Here is a 17,309-nt window from a genome sequence, read left to right on the forward strand (position 1 = left end):
CTGAAGAAAACACAAACGCATACACGCACTTCTCGACGGTAACAGTGACAGCCGTCCTCGTTGCCAATGAGAGGCCGATGCGAAAATAAGCCTACTTTGAAGTGCATCAATAAACAACGGCTTCGAAGGGGGATGCTGATACACGTGCGCCACGACAAGCCCCTGGAGAACGCACTTTGCCTTCCCTCCACGCATTCCCTTCGCTGTGATCGGTTTAGATAGCGACTCACGAGTCTATTCAATGCTACCGATTACTGTTTCCACGCGCAGCGCGGGACACCACACTAGCTATAGTCAAGCCGAACGGTCATCTGTGAAAGAAAACCCTATAGGAAAAATGAACAGCGATATCGCCGTTTGTTTTCCTTCCTATGTACTTCAGATAAGCTACGATATAGGTCTTGGAATAACGCGCTCGTTACTTCTCTTAAACTATAAATTGCAACGGAATGGTTGTATATGAAGGTGAACAGGTAAGATCGACACATTATACTCTTGAATCAGTTCAAATGAAGCTCAGTGTCGGTAAATAAAAAAAAAAAAAGGAAAGAAACTCCAGCGAAGGCGAACTCAATCTCGACATCTTTGCGACTAGCCGCTTGGTTCCGCAAAAATTGCACTCACTTGGATAATTTTATGGTGTATAAGGTACATCAAGGTGATGCCATAAAGCGCCACGCACTTCTGAAGACCGTGAGCTCTTCTATTGGCGACAGCTCACTTTAGCAGCACTCGAACCAGGCTCAACATTAAGTGTGCATGGGTACATGTCAGCGGTAGAGAATATATAAAACCAGCATAAGCAACGCTACGACGTATATTTTCTCAAACAAATTATCCTAAAGTATAGCGATTTATTGAAAGCCTTACTTTCGAAAGAGGGAATCACGCGGCATTTGTTATGTCTTTTTGAACAAAGTTATATTTTCAGCAGTATAGTCTGCAGGTCGCTTAACAAAAATTTGTATAAAAGAAACAGATTTCACTTTCGCGACGAGTTTAATTTAAGCACTAACTTCATACGTGCGCTTCTGTTGCCTGGCTTGCCACGAAAAGTTGATCGCGAGTGGACAATGCTTAAAATGCGCATGTCTGGGTCTATGTGCATGCTATCCAGTGTTTGTATCGGAGGAGAACATATATACCTGCATATGTTTATGTAAATTGACTACGCTGCCTGAGAGGACTGGACTGCATGCCTGAGTACCCAGGGTTGGGCTCCCGCATGCTTCTTACTTATTCTTACTAATCTTAGCGTTTTGGTATCATTCCTGTGGAGCAGACTGTACACATTATTGTGACGTCAAGCTTTCACAGCGAAGCTGTTCCACAACGGTTTTCGTGCACCGGGGTGAGCATTGTTAAATCTCAACCAAAGAGCCGCCGGTAGCGCAGATTGCGTCGGATACCTAAAGCAGCCGTCATGTGACCAGGGAGTCGGTGACGCACCACCAAAAACAGCGTGCTATACACAGCCTTATTCGGACAGCGGAACGCAAAGTCGGGCGCCGGCTTCCGTAGAGCCGGCGCAGGTTACCGGAAAATGAACTCTGATATAAAAGAGTAAAGAAGTGCTAAGCTCGGATATAGTGAGCTGCTTAAAAACGGCTCGGGAATACCAAATAAATTTTGGAGTACATAGTGGAGCGTTTGCAAAGCCTTGGATCACTTTCTGGCGGTGGCACACCGGTCAACTACGACTTCCAAACGATGTGATAACGCCCTTGTAGAACTTCGCTGCCTTTGATGTGCGAGTTCCTCGTATTGGAATACATTTGCGAAGGCCTTTCTCTTTCTTTCTTTCTTTATTACAGAGTTAAATATCTATCTCTTTTAGCAAGCTGCATGCGGTGCGAGGCCAAGAAGCGAGCAGTCACAGTTCTTGCAGTCACAGTTGTAGCTTCATGCAAGTCCGACTACCGCCATGTTCGTCGGGAGGAAGCGAGCTGCCGCGGAGGAACCCGTGCGTTCCCAGTGGGCAGGGAAAGAAAAAGAAAAAGAAAAACAGGAAGCGGAGACCTCGCGGGCGGAAGCTGCTTCGCGGCGATCCATCAGCCACACGTCACGGCCAGCTCGACAGCCACCACGACGACAGCGCCCTCGCAAGGCCGACCAGGTATACACGCTGCGGTCACGAGCGGTCGAAGCTCGCGACACTACTGTACGCGCACGTGGGAAACGTGACTGAGCGCAATACACATTAAACATAAAAAATAACAAGGGCCGGGGGAGGGGGAGAAAAAAGCGCGCCATCTTGAATTGTTTCACAGCAAACGACACCGATATCCGGGAGTAGATACATATTTAAGGCTCGTTAAAGCTAGAACAGTCCGTGGTGAACAGTGACAGTGGTGCGATGCCTCTTGGCTGTCATTGATAACGGGGCCATCAGACAAGTTCGTTGGGTCTCTTGCTCGCAATTTGCGTGCGACAGAAGCTCGTTTTCGGCTGCGCTATAGATTAAACAGAAACCACGACGTGTCTCGATTTTTGCTGGAACCACTTCTCCCACACACGCTGCACATAGTTCGGGACAAAGTAGGAAGTACACTACTTCAATACATCCAGGTGATTGGCGGTGTGTCACAAAAGCTATAACGGGATGAGCGCGTCATCCTGTCTTTAACGTGGCTATTTAATGTTTCAGAGGATAGAATTCAAACCCTGCGGTCAGAAAACATGAACTTAAATGAGATCTTAGTGGTCGTGTTCACGTGCCGCACAACAACATCTTATGTGCAAGAACAAAGCTCCGGCCTAAATTCAGTTGTCCCCCGTGCACGTTGGTAATCTACACAGAATCCCATTCTCCCGACCTTCCCACCTCGCTGACTTCGCTCTCGTTTATTTCACAAAATTAATTTGACGCTTTTCCGCCTGCGGCTCGGAACAAAAATTGACATCAACTCAGCGCATGCTGCCATGCGCGATGCAGGCCCTTCAGCAATGCGTTTGCGCATATGTTGTTCGTTATATAATTGGTATAGAACTGGTAGTTGAACTTAGCCTCCCCTGAGAATCTCTAGGTTAGCGTAATACCAGAATGAGAGCGGGCTGCTCTACAAGAGGTATGGGGCTCGTTTCCACAACAAAAGCCACGCTGAATCGCAATAGGGTTATATCAGCCAACATGAAAATAAGTACACGCAACTATCGCTACGTGTATACCGAAATTTCAACGCAAGTCCTGAACACTCAAGTTCCAACACCTGAAAATTTCTTAGTATTGAGTGGCATGGCTCCGCCACCATGTTCATGGATGTTTTATGAAGAAAACAAAGAGCCATGCACATTCACCGTATCTGCCCGTTTTGTGCTGTGCGCGAAGGCAACCGTTTTGCGTGCCACGCTTATTCCCACAAACGACAGGAAGAAAAGGACGGGCTGTTTGAAGATAGCGCGGTGTTCACGTTCCTCACGTGATCGCGAGGGACGTTCGCCACTCGGGCACACATTCTCTGGGGACGCGAGGGTGACCCTCCCCCACAATCATTACTGCCAGCTCCCTCCGAGGAGGGTTGGAACCAGCTGCTGACAAGAGCAGACAAGAAAACGCGACTCGCACTCGTCTCGTGGGCCAAAGACGTCGCCCCCACCTGGGAGCCACACTAGGCCTACCTGCCCTAACTTCCTACCCTGCAATGGGAAATAAAGCTCTCTCTCTCTCTCTCTCTCTCTCTCTCTCTCTCTCTCTCTCTCTCTCTCTCTCTCTCTCTCTCTCTCTCTCTCTCTCGCTCTCTTCACGTTCCTCGTATGCGCTGTCTCTCCGTTCTTTTACGTTCTTTTCCCTTATCCCAGTGAAGGGTAGCAGAGCGGATCCGTTTATAGCTACGTTTTTACTTGAACCCGCAAAATCGAGTCTGGTTTGTCAGGCTGGAGACCGGCCGTCGGGTTCATGCAAACGTTAGCGGATCGGGCCAAGCGAGCGTCGAGGCTCGTTCGGTCAACCCGCCTGCAAAGGTCGGGTGCAGTAGCCGGGTCAGCTTGACTTCTGACTCAATCCGCTCCAGTCGAGTTCATGTAAACGAATGCTCAAGCTGCTTATGTTTCCCTCCTTTCGTTTCTCTTTCTCAGACACGAGGTTAGGAAAAGCTCGCAATATTCGCTTTGCCGCCAGCAGAACAGCAGACCAGTGCGAACATAGAGCAAACACAGACCTTCACCGAGAGGCATCGATGCTGCGAGCACAAGACACACTACATAACACAGAAACCAGAAAAGCAACACGAAGCAGACGAGTTGCTTACCTTGCCGATGTCGTCCATGCTGCTCACACGGCCGTTGGAGTCGCCGCTGCGGCTTGACCGAGATGATTTGGGTGTGGGACTCTGATGGGCGGGTGCGAGTGTGTTGCGGGGCAGGGAAGGTGGGGTGGACAGAGAACAGACAGTATTCAGAGTGCGAACAAAGACACAAGGCACACACGGACCAACTCGCGGTCCACAGTCACACAATAGGCAAGCACAACAAACTCGCGCATGCGCACATTAAAAAAAAAAAAGGCCAAGAAAATGAGCACTGCTACAAGATAGCACAGGTTGCAGACTATACAAAACACACGGCAGGAGATATATTCGCATAGGAGCACTATTGCGTTTTTTTTTTTTTTTTTTGTATGCATGCTTTGGGAGACTTCTTCAGCAGAGAGGTAATCCGAATGGTTTAGCTGGCGGAGGAGGCTTCACCCCTTCGTCTTTGACGGACGAGCACGCGGCAAGGCACATCAGGTGATGCTTTTGAAGTGCCCCTAGGCTGTTCGGTTCTGTGACCACATCAACAAATGTAGAAAGTAAAAACAGAAGAATAAATGACACCCGGCGCACCATGATGCGTCGGCAGTATTAGTACATGATATAAACCACAGTGACATATGTTCGGAGTGGGAGCACATGCGCACGGAACGACTGAAGCGCCAAAGTGAGCTTTTCTCGATGCAGAGATCTTGGCGCGAAGAAAACGCCCTATTTTAATTGAGAGCTTTAGATTAGGTGAGGCAGGCGGCTTGCGTAACCAATAACCCAAGGTCTGCGTTTAACCAATAACCCAAGTCAAGCCGTTTGAGTATACGCAAATAGGACGCAAGCCTTTTGCATCCTCTAATGTGAAATAGTATTATATCAAACTATAGCCTAGCAACAAAATTTGGGAAATAAGCTAGCCGGCGGTGCAACGCAGCATTCTAATGCAAATTCAAGATAGGAGTGAGCAGGACAAAACAGAGCCACCAAAACGACACAGCGGAGGCGCACCGGTGCGCATACAAGCACACACCACAAACGCATAACACCACATAAAGAATAGCGGCCGGCAAAGGAAACGAGGACGGAGTCGGCCGGTAGCGGCGAGGTGCGGCCACCGACATTACACGCGCTTTCGCAGAGGTAATGGTGCGGGTACGGCTGTTGCGGCAAAGATAGAGCGCGGTGCATTAATCCGAGATTTACAATGCGCTCCCCGCCAAGCATGCGGACACACCGCGCTCGCGATGGCCGCGGCGTATTTGGGAGGCAAAAGAGGCGCGCGCGACCGGCTCACTGCCGCCGTCCCACGCGCCGCGCCAAGGTCAGCTGCCACGCACTCACGGAGACCGCGCTACCGGACCTGCGGGACAGCGGCAGGGCGCGCGCGCTTCGAGAGCCAGCCCGTGGAGCGGACGCAGGGTCGTTCTGCCCTAGCTCACGGGTCTTCGCACGTGCGCGCAAGTAGGCAGCCACACGTGGATGGCAATTCATCGTGGGAGCAAGCTTTATGGCAGTCGCTGCGTATGCAATAACAGAGCGCAAATTTGAAGAATAAAGACAAAGAGAGAAAGTAAGCTTTATCCACATTGAACAAACGGTCTCGAGTACCGACTTGGGACCACATACCCACTCGAAAGCCCCGTCCTCGCTGCCTTATCACTTATAGAGCCGCGCGCGCGCGCGCAGGCATATGCATTGAGCCCGAGTCGCTCTACTCTCATCCGCAAGTGCTGGAAGTCGCTCGAACACTTTCGCTCCTGAAGTCACATCGTACGCGAAGCCATTGGGCAAGCGTCGAAAAGCGGTGCCGATTGAATGTGAAAGTCGTGATACGGCCGCTCCGTTCCCAAAGCGCATTTAGCTCTCGGCGGCAAGCCGGGCATCCGCGCGCGCATGTGTTTATGTTGTGCGTATACACCTGCAGAATGTAGGCAATGCCTCCATCGCACTAGCGACCTGTCGCAGGGCCCGGCGTCGTTTCCCCCCGATCACGGGGCCCGGCGCAACCTTTGAATTCGAGACGCCAGCATGGCGAAGAATTTAAATAACAGAGAAAAGAAAGAAAAGGTTCCCGTAATGCGGATAATGAAAAGAAGAAAAAGGAGAGAGTACGCAAGTCAGCGAAGGGCGCGGACATCAAAATAAAGCATTTAGTAAAGCAATTAACGGGGCTAGTTGGTAGACGTGACACGTATTGTTCCTTTATGTGTTCGTCCATTAGTTCCTCCGTCAGTGTAACACTAAGCGCAATACAATCGTGAAAGTCAAACACCGCACCATCCAAGGGACGGAGCCCGGCGGGGTCAGAAGGTTGACATTATGGCTCGACCACTCCAATGTTACCCTGTCCCCATAGGAAAAAAGAAAATGCTCATCACATTTGGCTGAAAAGTACTTCTGTATGGGTTAGTTGATACGACATATTGCAAGTTTAGACAGAACGGAAAGACGAGAACAAAGATATGCGTACACACAGGACGGCGTTCGTCTTGTGTCTATGCGTTTCTCTGCCCTCGGTACTCGCTAAATTGCAATACGCTCATCACGAATCTGGCGTCGCGATTTCTCGTCGCAGCCGGCGCGCATTAGTCGAGTCGGCAACAGTTCCAAGCGAAAAAAAAAGAAACGGTGTTCGACACTGCAGGGAACTTCAATTGCACGTGAGTCAAGTACTCCAGTCGCTTCACTCATACAGGGTGCATTTGCTTGTTTCCTGCAGCGTCAATACACAGTTATTACCAAAAGAGGAAGAGGCGAGATTAGCATGTGAGATTAGCAAATATAGAGCAATACCTGACCAAGAATGAAAGAGCAAAAAGAATAATATGAAATAGAACGACTGGAAAAACCTGCACTCAGTTCATGGTCGCAGGATGCTTTTAGGTGGCTAAGTGCTTGAGAAGCGGTTCGGAAATTGTCTTCAGCGGAACACTAATCAACTGCGTAACTTTAGGCCTTAAGGTAACGCGCCTATCGAATGCCCGTCTTCATATTTTATGTATACGTGCTTGGCATGTGGCAATGGCGTATACTTGGCGTGAACGAATTTCAGTACGTGTTCGCTGTTAACTGATTTTCGCTTTTGCATTCTCTTATTACGCGATGCATCTTTGTACTATTCGTAAGTAATCGTAGATTTTCAGTTCACTTAAATGTGCAAAAGGAAACAGGATATCTCCCACAGAACCACATAAAAGAGCCGCGGTAGCCGCGAAATGTCAACATTCGACGAGAACGTGGAAGCCTCCGTGCAATGTCACAGCAGTTGTGAAACAAGGCATGAATCCATTATTTTAAAAATGCTGGATCAAGAGACGTCCCTTCTTCGGCACAGTTGTTCATTGCAAGTCTCCATCTTCCTATGAACTTGCGTATCGGGCACATGAGACATCTCTCACACTCGCATTCGACAGCATCTTCCATTCGAGATGAACACGCGTTTTAATATAACAACCGAACAACAAGGTGGGTATCGCACTACCACGCCGGCATTTATGGACACAACATGGAATTAACCTTACCCACTGTCACGACATTTGACTTGCCTCAAGCAACAATTCCACGCAGCCATCGTATGTCGAGTGGGCACGCCCAAAACAACCGGCGTGCGCTAGTGCATTCACGAAGCGCCCCCGGAACAACGATGAAGCGGCGGTCCAGCGAGCGAGACAGAGAGAGAAGACAGTCTTCCTATTATGGGAAATGCTCACAGCGCACCGCGCATTGTGTGCAGACACACAAGATGAAATGCCCACGCTTTGCTGGCCGGTTTGGGCGCGCGCCGCGTGCCCTCTTTGTGTTCATTTTCTCCTTTTCGCCTCTGTGTAATGCGGCAAACCAGCGACGCAGGAGACCCGCCGTGATGGATGGCGCTTGCCTCGGAAGCCGGCAGCTCGGAAAAGGAGACATCAGCCAAGAAAGCGCTGGACGGTGTGCGCGGGTGACCAGCACAAAGGGTATCAACAGGTGCGCCCTTGCGCGGACGTATGCGCGAGAAACAGGGCGGAACTTGGCGCGCGACCGCATAGGTCGCGAAAGGTTAACTTGGTGCACAGGCTGGTAGCAGCTCTATGCGCAGAACTGGTGAAGCTTAGGCGAATCGAACTTCCGTCGCACGAGACAGGCTGAAGCATCAAGTCGACCGTGATCTGACCAATATTTATTCTGTGGCGGAAACCGTGTATGAGACAAATAAATAAATAAATAAATAAATAAATAAATAAATATATAACACTAGTGCATGACTTAACTAGGAACGTACCAAAATAGCGGTCACGAAAGAAATAAAGGAAGAAAATGGAGACGGCTGATATGCGATATCATTAGAAAAATTGCGTCCCAAACCTCGTGTAAACGTCGCCAGCGTGTACACTGCATTCGCTCCATCGAAACTTCAACCCAGTGCAGGGAACTCCAAAAGGGCAGCACCATTCCTCAGAGGGAAGCGGTGAGCACAAGTTCTATACCAACAAAAGACAGGCCGCGCACAAAAACAAACAGAAATGAACGAAGAAGTAGAGGACAGAAAAATACCAAGAAAGTGGTAAACCGTGGCCACAGCGCGACGCAACAGACGACGCATATCGCTCGGGAGGCGCTCAACGAGCCGTGCTCAATGCTCCGATGTGCCTGCCCCGGCTTCTTCTTGGCTCGCCCTTTTGAAAGAGCACAAGCCGATAGGGACGAAAGGGCTCTGGCGGCGGCAGTGGCCCGCGATCGCGCCACCATTGTCATCGTCCTCGCGAATGGGCCCGAGCAGCAGCAGCCGCCACCGCGTTCGGGGGAAGAAGACGCGACCTGAAGCCGTTTGCGATGCGAACGCGACAATCGATAATTGGTGGAGCCAGTCGGGTGGAACCGGCGCGTCCCATTCAGAGGAACCTGCGCCGCCGCCGCCGAGACGTCAGCGCCGCTACAACGACGTCAAGGGGCCACCTTTTGTTCTCCGCAATCCGCGTATACGACAGCTAACAAAAGCCGCTGCAATGCCTCCTCCATTCGGTGGAGCACGTTTATGCCTTTTCTTTTTCTTTATTTCCTTTTTTTTTTACACCTGTTCGCCGTTCGTACGAACCTCACCTCATCTCACTCCGCGCAGTTAGTGCGCTCTGCTCGAACATTTACTCCTGAACCTGTTATTCTGCTCGTTATCTTGCGCCAGTATTGCGTACCTTTTGTAGCCCCCGATATCCGCTCTTTCCTGATCTGCTCGACGGGACACAACCCGACGATAAAAGGACTCCTCCTTCCTTTCTCTGCGAGCAAGCGCAATCTTCTATATTTTCCTGCGCTGCCTTGGATGATCCGCTCCCTCGTAGCTTGTTCGGTACCCTTTCCATTTGCCAAGCAGGTCGAAGAGGCGATCAAAGAGAGGAGGACGGTGTGGGCGGAGAAGCAGAAGAAAGAGCGGGCATCGCTCGCCGCGTCGCTCGCACTGACGGCGAAATCGGCGCTTCGTTAGCCGGCGGTCGAACTCGCACTCACGGGGCAAGAGGACTCCTTCCAAAACAAACGACGGCCAGAAGGGGAAGCAGCAGTTCGGGCGCTCAAAAAGAAGTCGAAAGAAAGAAGAAAATGAACGAGAAGCCAAGCAACAACGAGGGATGCGCGAATGACTTGTTCGAAAATAGCAGGCATTGGCCACCACCGCTCGAACGGATCATTTGAGATGCACACAGTGGAACTCAGTTAGGAAGCCCGCGTCAAGACAAAGGGGCGCGCGCTGCCTGCCACGCCGAACGCGACCGGCGGGCCACTTCCTGCCCCGTCGTTCGCGGCTCCGCAGCCGAGCCTACTCCCGCCTCCCGACGACCAGTTATCCCCGTCACGCGTGTGCAGGCGCGCGCGGCGCCTCATCATCGATGCGCCATGGGACATCCCGGCGCTGGAGAGCTTGGCGTAGCCGTACTCTTCGCATGCCACCCTGGTGTCAACGATAAAGGACCGAGAAACACACGCACACTTTCTACGACAATTACGTTTCTTCTTCCTCTTCTCGCCATTTTGTTTGGGAACAACAACGGCAGCAGCAAGAAAGAAAAACAAGCATAAGAAAGGATGATAATGATATCCTGTGCGTGGGATTTTGTGTGACTACGCGTATATAGTACGCGCTTCTTGCCCGCAACCAGAATAACTCTGTGGTGATTTTGCACGCGTTTAACTTTGGAGCCATGGAAGGAACTGTGGAAGGAACGCACCAGTAATGCTACGCGAATTCTACAGCCGCGCGAGCTTGCGCTCTCTCGCACAAGCAAAATTCAGTGTTTCTGCGTTCTACCCCAAAGACAATTCAGGGCATCGAGACTACCCACAACAGTCCCCGCTCACAGAGTCTAGCCCTTCAGATCACGCGCTCTTACCTTCGAAGTAGCCTCCCTTGACCATCGTCGACGGGCCACTGTTGACTACGTGAGAGAGCCGAGAGAAAGCCCGAGTCTCCTACGCTGGTGTGCACATTGTTGAAATATTAACATGGACGGGAACACCCACTTCGTGCTCAAATCGTTTACTTGTCTGCAGTGCACTTTTTATTCACCTCGTGCGATCAAGAACTGCTTGTAGAAGTCAGGTTGTCAGGTTACCCCCCCCCCCCCCCCCCCCGCGATTTCATACTTCTATAGACATATTCCTTTAACAATAGGTATGTTGTTTCCATTCACACCGGAACCCCTGGGCGCAATGCTCGAAAATATTGCGCAGAGGGTCGCGAAGAGACAGTAGATATTCTCCGGATGAGAGATCTTGCAAAAGAACGGTAGCCACATTTCAAACGAAACTGAAGTAAATCGCTGCATGCTAGGGTCAGGCGGGCTGACTGCTCTAGACTCATCGAAAGGCCAACGATAGAAAACTAAATAGTACGAATCGCGGAGCGGGAGGTTTATACCGTTACTAACCAATCCAATGAACATGCCAGCCTGACGTCAAGTTCTACAGGTACAAGGAAAAAATGAAAAAGCGTTCCGCGAGTGATTTTTGCCACCGACTATGAGTGCACTACGAGGGTGTCAATCCAGAAGGCGAGACTAAAGACTGCCAAGCAAGGTGACTACACTTTCAGAAAAAAAGAAGGGCCGAAAAGCGATGGATGGAACAGACGATCACGATCAACAAGGCGGGTGGCACAAAGCAACTCAATGACGCACAGTAAGATGCAGCAGCTGTTCACGTCCTCGCGCAGAAACCAAAAGATGCTGTGGTGGTCGCATGCTGACACCGGCGCGAGAAAACGCGAGCGTGGGTGGACACGGCCTGAAAGCAGGCGAGCATAGCGGCGCCGGTCATTTCCGCAATCGAAAGAGGAATCGCGGCGCTTCAAGACCGAAGCGCACTCGACAGGCGGGTCCCCTCTCCGACACCGCGGAATCATTATCGGCCCCAAAGCGCGAGCAGAGGAAACGCGCTGTAGCCCCGAGCCATTTCCTGAAATCATTATACCTTCTCGCTCATCCTCATACTGAACGTGAAAGAAACAAGCACAGGCTACTGCGAGGCTTTGCTACTTGCGCCTTCCGCTTCGCAGCTCCTTGCCGGGAAACGACAGCAGTCGGTGCAAAAGTCGCAACCAAGAAACGCAATTCAAACACCTCGTTGACAGTCGAGGTGCAACCAAATACGCGACGTTTCTGCACCACAATGCCGGCGTGATCAACGCGATATTTGGCGCTGTGCATGCACCCCATGCGTTGCACGTGATAGACGAATAGGCTGGTGGCGCATGCCGTATCGATTGAAGCATAGCGACCGATTCCTTCTTATCAAAGCGAATGGTACGATGCGCTGTAGTCGTTGTGGTCGTTGCAGGCGGATCATTAAGGGAGAGACAAGTACGCATGCTGCAATGAGGGATGTTTACTTGATCGCTCAACAAGAGAGCACCCCCGTCCCCTCCCTGTCTCTATCCTTCCTTCCTTTCTAATTTTCAATATATGAAAGAAAGAAAACGAAATTCGGTGAACGGAAACTAAGGACGTGGCGGCAAAGGAGAAAAAAAAATATCATTCAGAAATCGACGGCGATCAAGCCATACAATTTCACGCAAATAGATACATCGATGAAAATGGGAAACAGTGATTTATTGATGGACACGCGATTAAAATGCGCTTGACATTCGCAGTAAAAAAATGAGCGAATACGAGAATCAAGGAAACGATGACATGACAGAAAAACTGTCCCCGAATAGGTGCACTGAGGTGCCTGACAGTCAGTCACTCAGACCCATGCACTACTTTCAAGTAGCCCACCCCGACTTTCCATATAAGGGCACATTGAGCATGTGTGCAATCGCGGACAACATTTTCGTTAAACGAACGGGGTCCAAGATGGTCGACGCTTTACACGAAATAATTGCGCCGTGTGCTTGCCCATTGATGCGTATACGAAATATGACTTCACAGCTCTGAGCGTCAATGAAGTCTTTCCCGGAAGACAGCCCCCAGCCCCGCTTATTCCGACAAGAAGACGTTAGCGTGGCCACCTTGTGCAAATGTCACTGCTCGTATCCCTGGGTGCGAGAAAGCATTCCAGGCGCGTCTCATCTTTGTAATTCAAGTGCCCTTTGTTACAACTAACGGAAAGCAGTAAAGAAGGGCACCTTAGAGATAAGGCGCATGCGGTGACTGCAACAAAATTCTGTAGGCTTCCAATTAAAACAATGAAGCAGTCATATGCCCATTAAGGCTGTGCGTTTGCGTGGCCTTAGGTCAGAACGAATGACACAAAATGTAGTGCTGGCAGTATGGCAATACACACATTCGACTGAAGATGAGCTTTTTTTGTAAGCAACCAGTTTCGTGAAAACAGCGTAGCTGCTGAAGTAATAGCTAACTTCAGTTTTCTGAAGTCAGCCATGTGACGAGACAGAGGGAAGGAGGCAGCGCCTCTGCAAGCATTCAAGTTCCAGGAAGCCGGCACACCTATACGGTTCGACGGCTTCGCAAAAGCTTCGGCAACAAAGCGGCATTAGTGATAGCATTTAGCCACTGCCAGCTGGGGCAGATCATTCAGCATAGGCCATCGCATCAGCCACATTTCAAGCGATGTGGCCGCGCTCTCCTACGACACCGGTATAGCTGCCACAGCGCTTGTTTCGACAGCGGAAAAGAGAAAAGTATCGAACGGGGCGCAGTCAGCCGACAACGAGCCGTGCAAGCGGCGAGGTGAACTGGCGGAGGAGGTCGGCCATTCATTCACGACGAACGGACAACAAAAATAAACAATGCCACGTCAACAACAACCAAGGAAGACGAGGCAGCTACGCGCCGAACGTTGCAACGTCGAGCGTACGGGGCACGAGAAACGAACGAGGGAAGACGTACGGCACCATTCAGGGATGCAGCGAGCGCGCTGCTGCGGCGGCTCGCATCGCACGTACAGGTCGCGTCGTTCGACAGCAGCAGCCGGAAACGCTTGGCCTCCTCGCCCGCGCACCGGGTGGCGATACGTCAATCGACGGAAATCAGGCAGCGGGGAGACGGACGAGGGTTCAATTAATCACGCCATCCCACCGCCTCGCTCGGTGACAATAGCGACAGAGCGAAGGGGTCGCGCGGCTAAGGAGACCCGCTTGGCGATACGTCGGAGCACCTGTGCCGCGAATGGAAGTCCAGAGTTCGCGGAGACTTCGGAATACGACGGGGGACGCCCATTGCAATCTTCCCTTTCGGAATATTTATTTCCGCTTTGACAAAGATAGCCAACTCACGCGGATTCCATTTTCGCTGGCCCGGCTCCAACGCCAGGAGTTGAGCATGGTGGCATGCCCAGATAAGGTGGAACTCGCCAAACGAGGATAAGCAGACGACGTTAGCTTTTATATCGGATAGTTTTAGATTAGGGGGGCGCAAGCATTAAAGCCCCCTAGCGCTTGAGGCCATGGTAATGCGCATGCGCAGACCCTTCCGTAACCGTCTGCCCATGCGCAGTACGTGGCTCCAAGTGTTAACGGGCCCCAACGCTTGCGTACCCTTAATCTAAAGCTGTATACTAAGAAGTTTTCGAAATGGGGGACCTATAGTTTGGCGACGCTATCGGCTGGCGTACAAAAGAAAACTACGATGGAATTCGAGTTTTTCAGAAGCAAGGCCGCTTGGGGACGCTGTTTAATTCTGTAAATCTCTATTAAGAAGTAGTTTAACCACACCGTATAACCTAATCTGATGAAGCCTTTGGACAGATCTTTGAACATGCGAGACCTCTCACAGAGCTATGGGTCTTCTCCGCCTCCCTTTACATGTGTGTACGCGTGCGTAAGTGTTTTTTAGCGTGCGTATTAGCATTTTTAACGCGACGGCGTTAAGGAGCCCGTGTCGCAGAAAATCCGACGTTGGCGTCCCAAAAATATTTTTGAATCTAGCAAACCCAGGCCGTTTATGTGGCGCAAGGAATTCACTGAATTAATGGAACTTCTCAAGCTTAAATTAGCGGGAAAATCGTAAACTACGACTTACACACAACCTACAGACATGATAGCTCTCGCATTGTAATTTAAATATACGAGAAAACGTAATTCTGTTACGCGAAAACTCAAACCCCTTTTCCAGCGTTTCTTCAATGCACAGACCGGAGACCGCGTCCACCATATGCGCACGCCGGCGCGTATCTCAGAGTGAACGGAGCGGCACGCCCGCTTCCTTGATACACTTCCAGATGGCGCTCGCCTCCGCCGCATCGCGGCCCACGCAAGAGGCCGCGTTTCGACCAGAAAGCCCGCCTTCGTGCACAGCGTTCGTCGCGAGCGCTTCTCGTTGAACATTGCGGTTACATACGCTGCAGTTGCCGGGAGGCATGAGAAGCAGTCAGAGATCTTTGAATGCCATCGCGTTCCACTTTTAAAGGCGAAGCTTAAGCGTCCGCCAAATTTTTGACGTCAGGTAGCAAAGGGCTCCCACGATTGGTGGTGTTCTTGTTACGGACATTTATTCAGGGCTATAACTGGTCATTGGACACCGTGCAAGTCCGGTAGTAACAAATACGCAACTGTACAACATGAACTATTTCGTCATCAAATCAAGCATATGCGAAAACAGACGGTGCAAAATTTTATCAGTTCCACTGCTCGCTTTGCCAAGAAACAAAACGGTTGCCGTGACCGTATCTTGGCCTCAGAAAGCTGAGCTGACGTGAGGCATAAAAAAAGTTACAACTGCTTTTCTTTACTGCCCGCATAGTTTTATGTTTGCCCTTACTTATGTCGTCCGCTACAGTGGTGACGCGACTGAAGGTCCACTTTCAATAACCTCCGCATTTGATCTAAATGAAAGCTAACCTCCAATAGTAGAAGTCGGCTTCAGTAAGTCGCACGCAACTATGCTACGCATAAGCGATAGTATAAGCGGATACTCACGCACCACTATTTTCGCACGCTATGTACTCACTCACTCATGTACACTCCTACACTCCCCACACCCCCTCATACTCTCCAACACTAACCCACGTTCATACATCTTCACTTTCATTCACGCTTATCAGCACCCTGACTCGCGCTCGAGTCGGGGTGTTCCCAATCACCGGTATCATTCACATACATACTCCTGTTCGCTCACATTCGCCGACAGTCCCTCATGTCTACTTAAAATCATGATCACTGGATTTCATTCGTACTCACATTAATCGGCGCTCACTATTGTTCACTCACGCCCATGCAAACGCATTACACTCGCTATCGTTCATACTCACGTTCATTCACACCCTTAGTCACTCACTAACTCCTTATCGCACGCCTGTGAAATGGGTGTGGAGCAAAGTATAAGTCAGCAGACACGGGGGTAAGTATACTTATCGTGCGCGCCAAAAGCTCATTTGTTACCGTGCCTACAGGCATGCACGAAATACTTCGCGTAGGCATCGCAGCTTATCTGTAGGCGCCGTTCTAGAAGCTGTGGTACACCGTGACAACTTTCGCTGTACGTATCTCTCCTGTTTGTCAAAAGAGAACGAATGGGAAACGTTGGTTTCCGGATGAGATAGAAAGTCGGGAAAAACATTTAAATATCTCGGCACTAGAATCAAGTTTAAAAAAAAGTCGCCCAGGCGCTTAAATAATGGAAGAACGCTATTTACATTGTCCGAAAGCCAAGTACCAGTTGGCGTACTGTTAACGGCCTCGGTTCTGCTACGTGCACAGCACCGGCTGCCGTTCGCCGACACCTTAAAGCGCGAGGGATCTCCACTCGAGCGGACTGCGCGCAGACACTTCTCGGAAAGTAAGTACACCGCAGCGAGAGTCCTCCAACTAGCTGCGTGCTACGCTCGACGTCACAGCCCCGACGCCGAGCAAGAGCCGTGCACAGCGTCGAAACAAAGCCGCTCGGTTCCGCGCGCACGCTGCTGCGACCGCCCACGTGCACCGCGCGCACTGCGAGAGCGACGCACGCTCGGCCCGAAGCGAGCGAGCCGGCGGAGACGGGTCGAAATTAACGTCGATCAGATGCCTATTCTGTCGGAACGGAGCGCCGTGGCTCTCGCGCTGCGGCGGCGGCCCACCGACGCGGCGCGTAGATCCGCGCAGCCGCCGCCGCATAAGGACAAGGGCACGCCGAAGGCTCTACGAACATCGTCGAGATGTTGATCGATCACCGTCAGCGCGCGCGCCGCGCTCTCTCCGGCGACCGATTGTTCCGGGCATCGTTTATTGCCGCTTCCTCCCAGGGCGGTGACGCCGCCGCCGTCCTACCCACTTCTACGCCGCGCCGAGCTCAGACCCTCTGACGGCTCCCCTCGTCCTTTACCTGGCGCTTTGCTCACCGGCGCGGTTCGCGATCAACGACTGTGATCTGACAAGACTGTAGGGGAGGCGAATCTCTGTTAAGACATTTATACTGTGTTGAAGATAGTTTTCTGTGGGGCTAAATGCAAAGAAAAGCAAGAGAGAAAAGAGAGAAAAGAGAGAAAATGCACACGTTATAAAGAAAGAGGGAGTGGGAAATGGAAGTAGGGAGAAAGACGCGATGTGGTAGCCCGCAGATTTCGAGAAATTCCAACAAAGCCTGGTATACCAGTTTGGCAATGACAGCGCCGACAAGTCGCATCCTAAACTACAACCTGCAGGTTTTGCACGTTAGTGCA

The 17,309-nt window shown here is 50.9% G+C and overlaps 1 protein-coding gene across 8 annotated transcripts in view; it reads right to left on the reverse strand.

Moving 5' to 3' along the window:
- LOC142571514 (AT-rich interactive domain-containing protein 3C-like) overlaps positions 1–17,309 on the reverse strand; it is a 253,855-nt gene that overhangs the window by 105,408 nt on the left and 131,138 nt on the right. For 4 of the 8 annotated variants that reach the window (XM_075679934.1, XM_075679930.1, XM_075679931.1 and 1 more), the window contains one exon: positions 4,248–4,328. The exons of the other annotated variants lie outside the window; for them this stretch is intronic. In XM_075679934.1, the coding sequence (XP_075536049.1) occupies positions 4,248–4,328 (81 nt within the window). The remainder of the gene's footprint in view (positions 1–4,247; positions 4,329–17,309) is intronic. 8 annotated transcript variants of the gene reach the window in all.

The sequence above is a fragment of the Dermacentor variabilis genome, chromosome 2 (assembly GCF_050947875.1).
Source record: "Dermacentor variabilis isolate Ectoservices chromosome 2, ASM5094787v1, whole genome shotgun sequence".
Lineage (NCBI taxonomy): Eukaryota > Metazoa > Arthropoda > Arachnida > Ixodida > Ixodidae > Dermacentor > Dermacentor variabilis.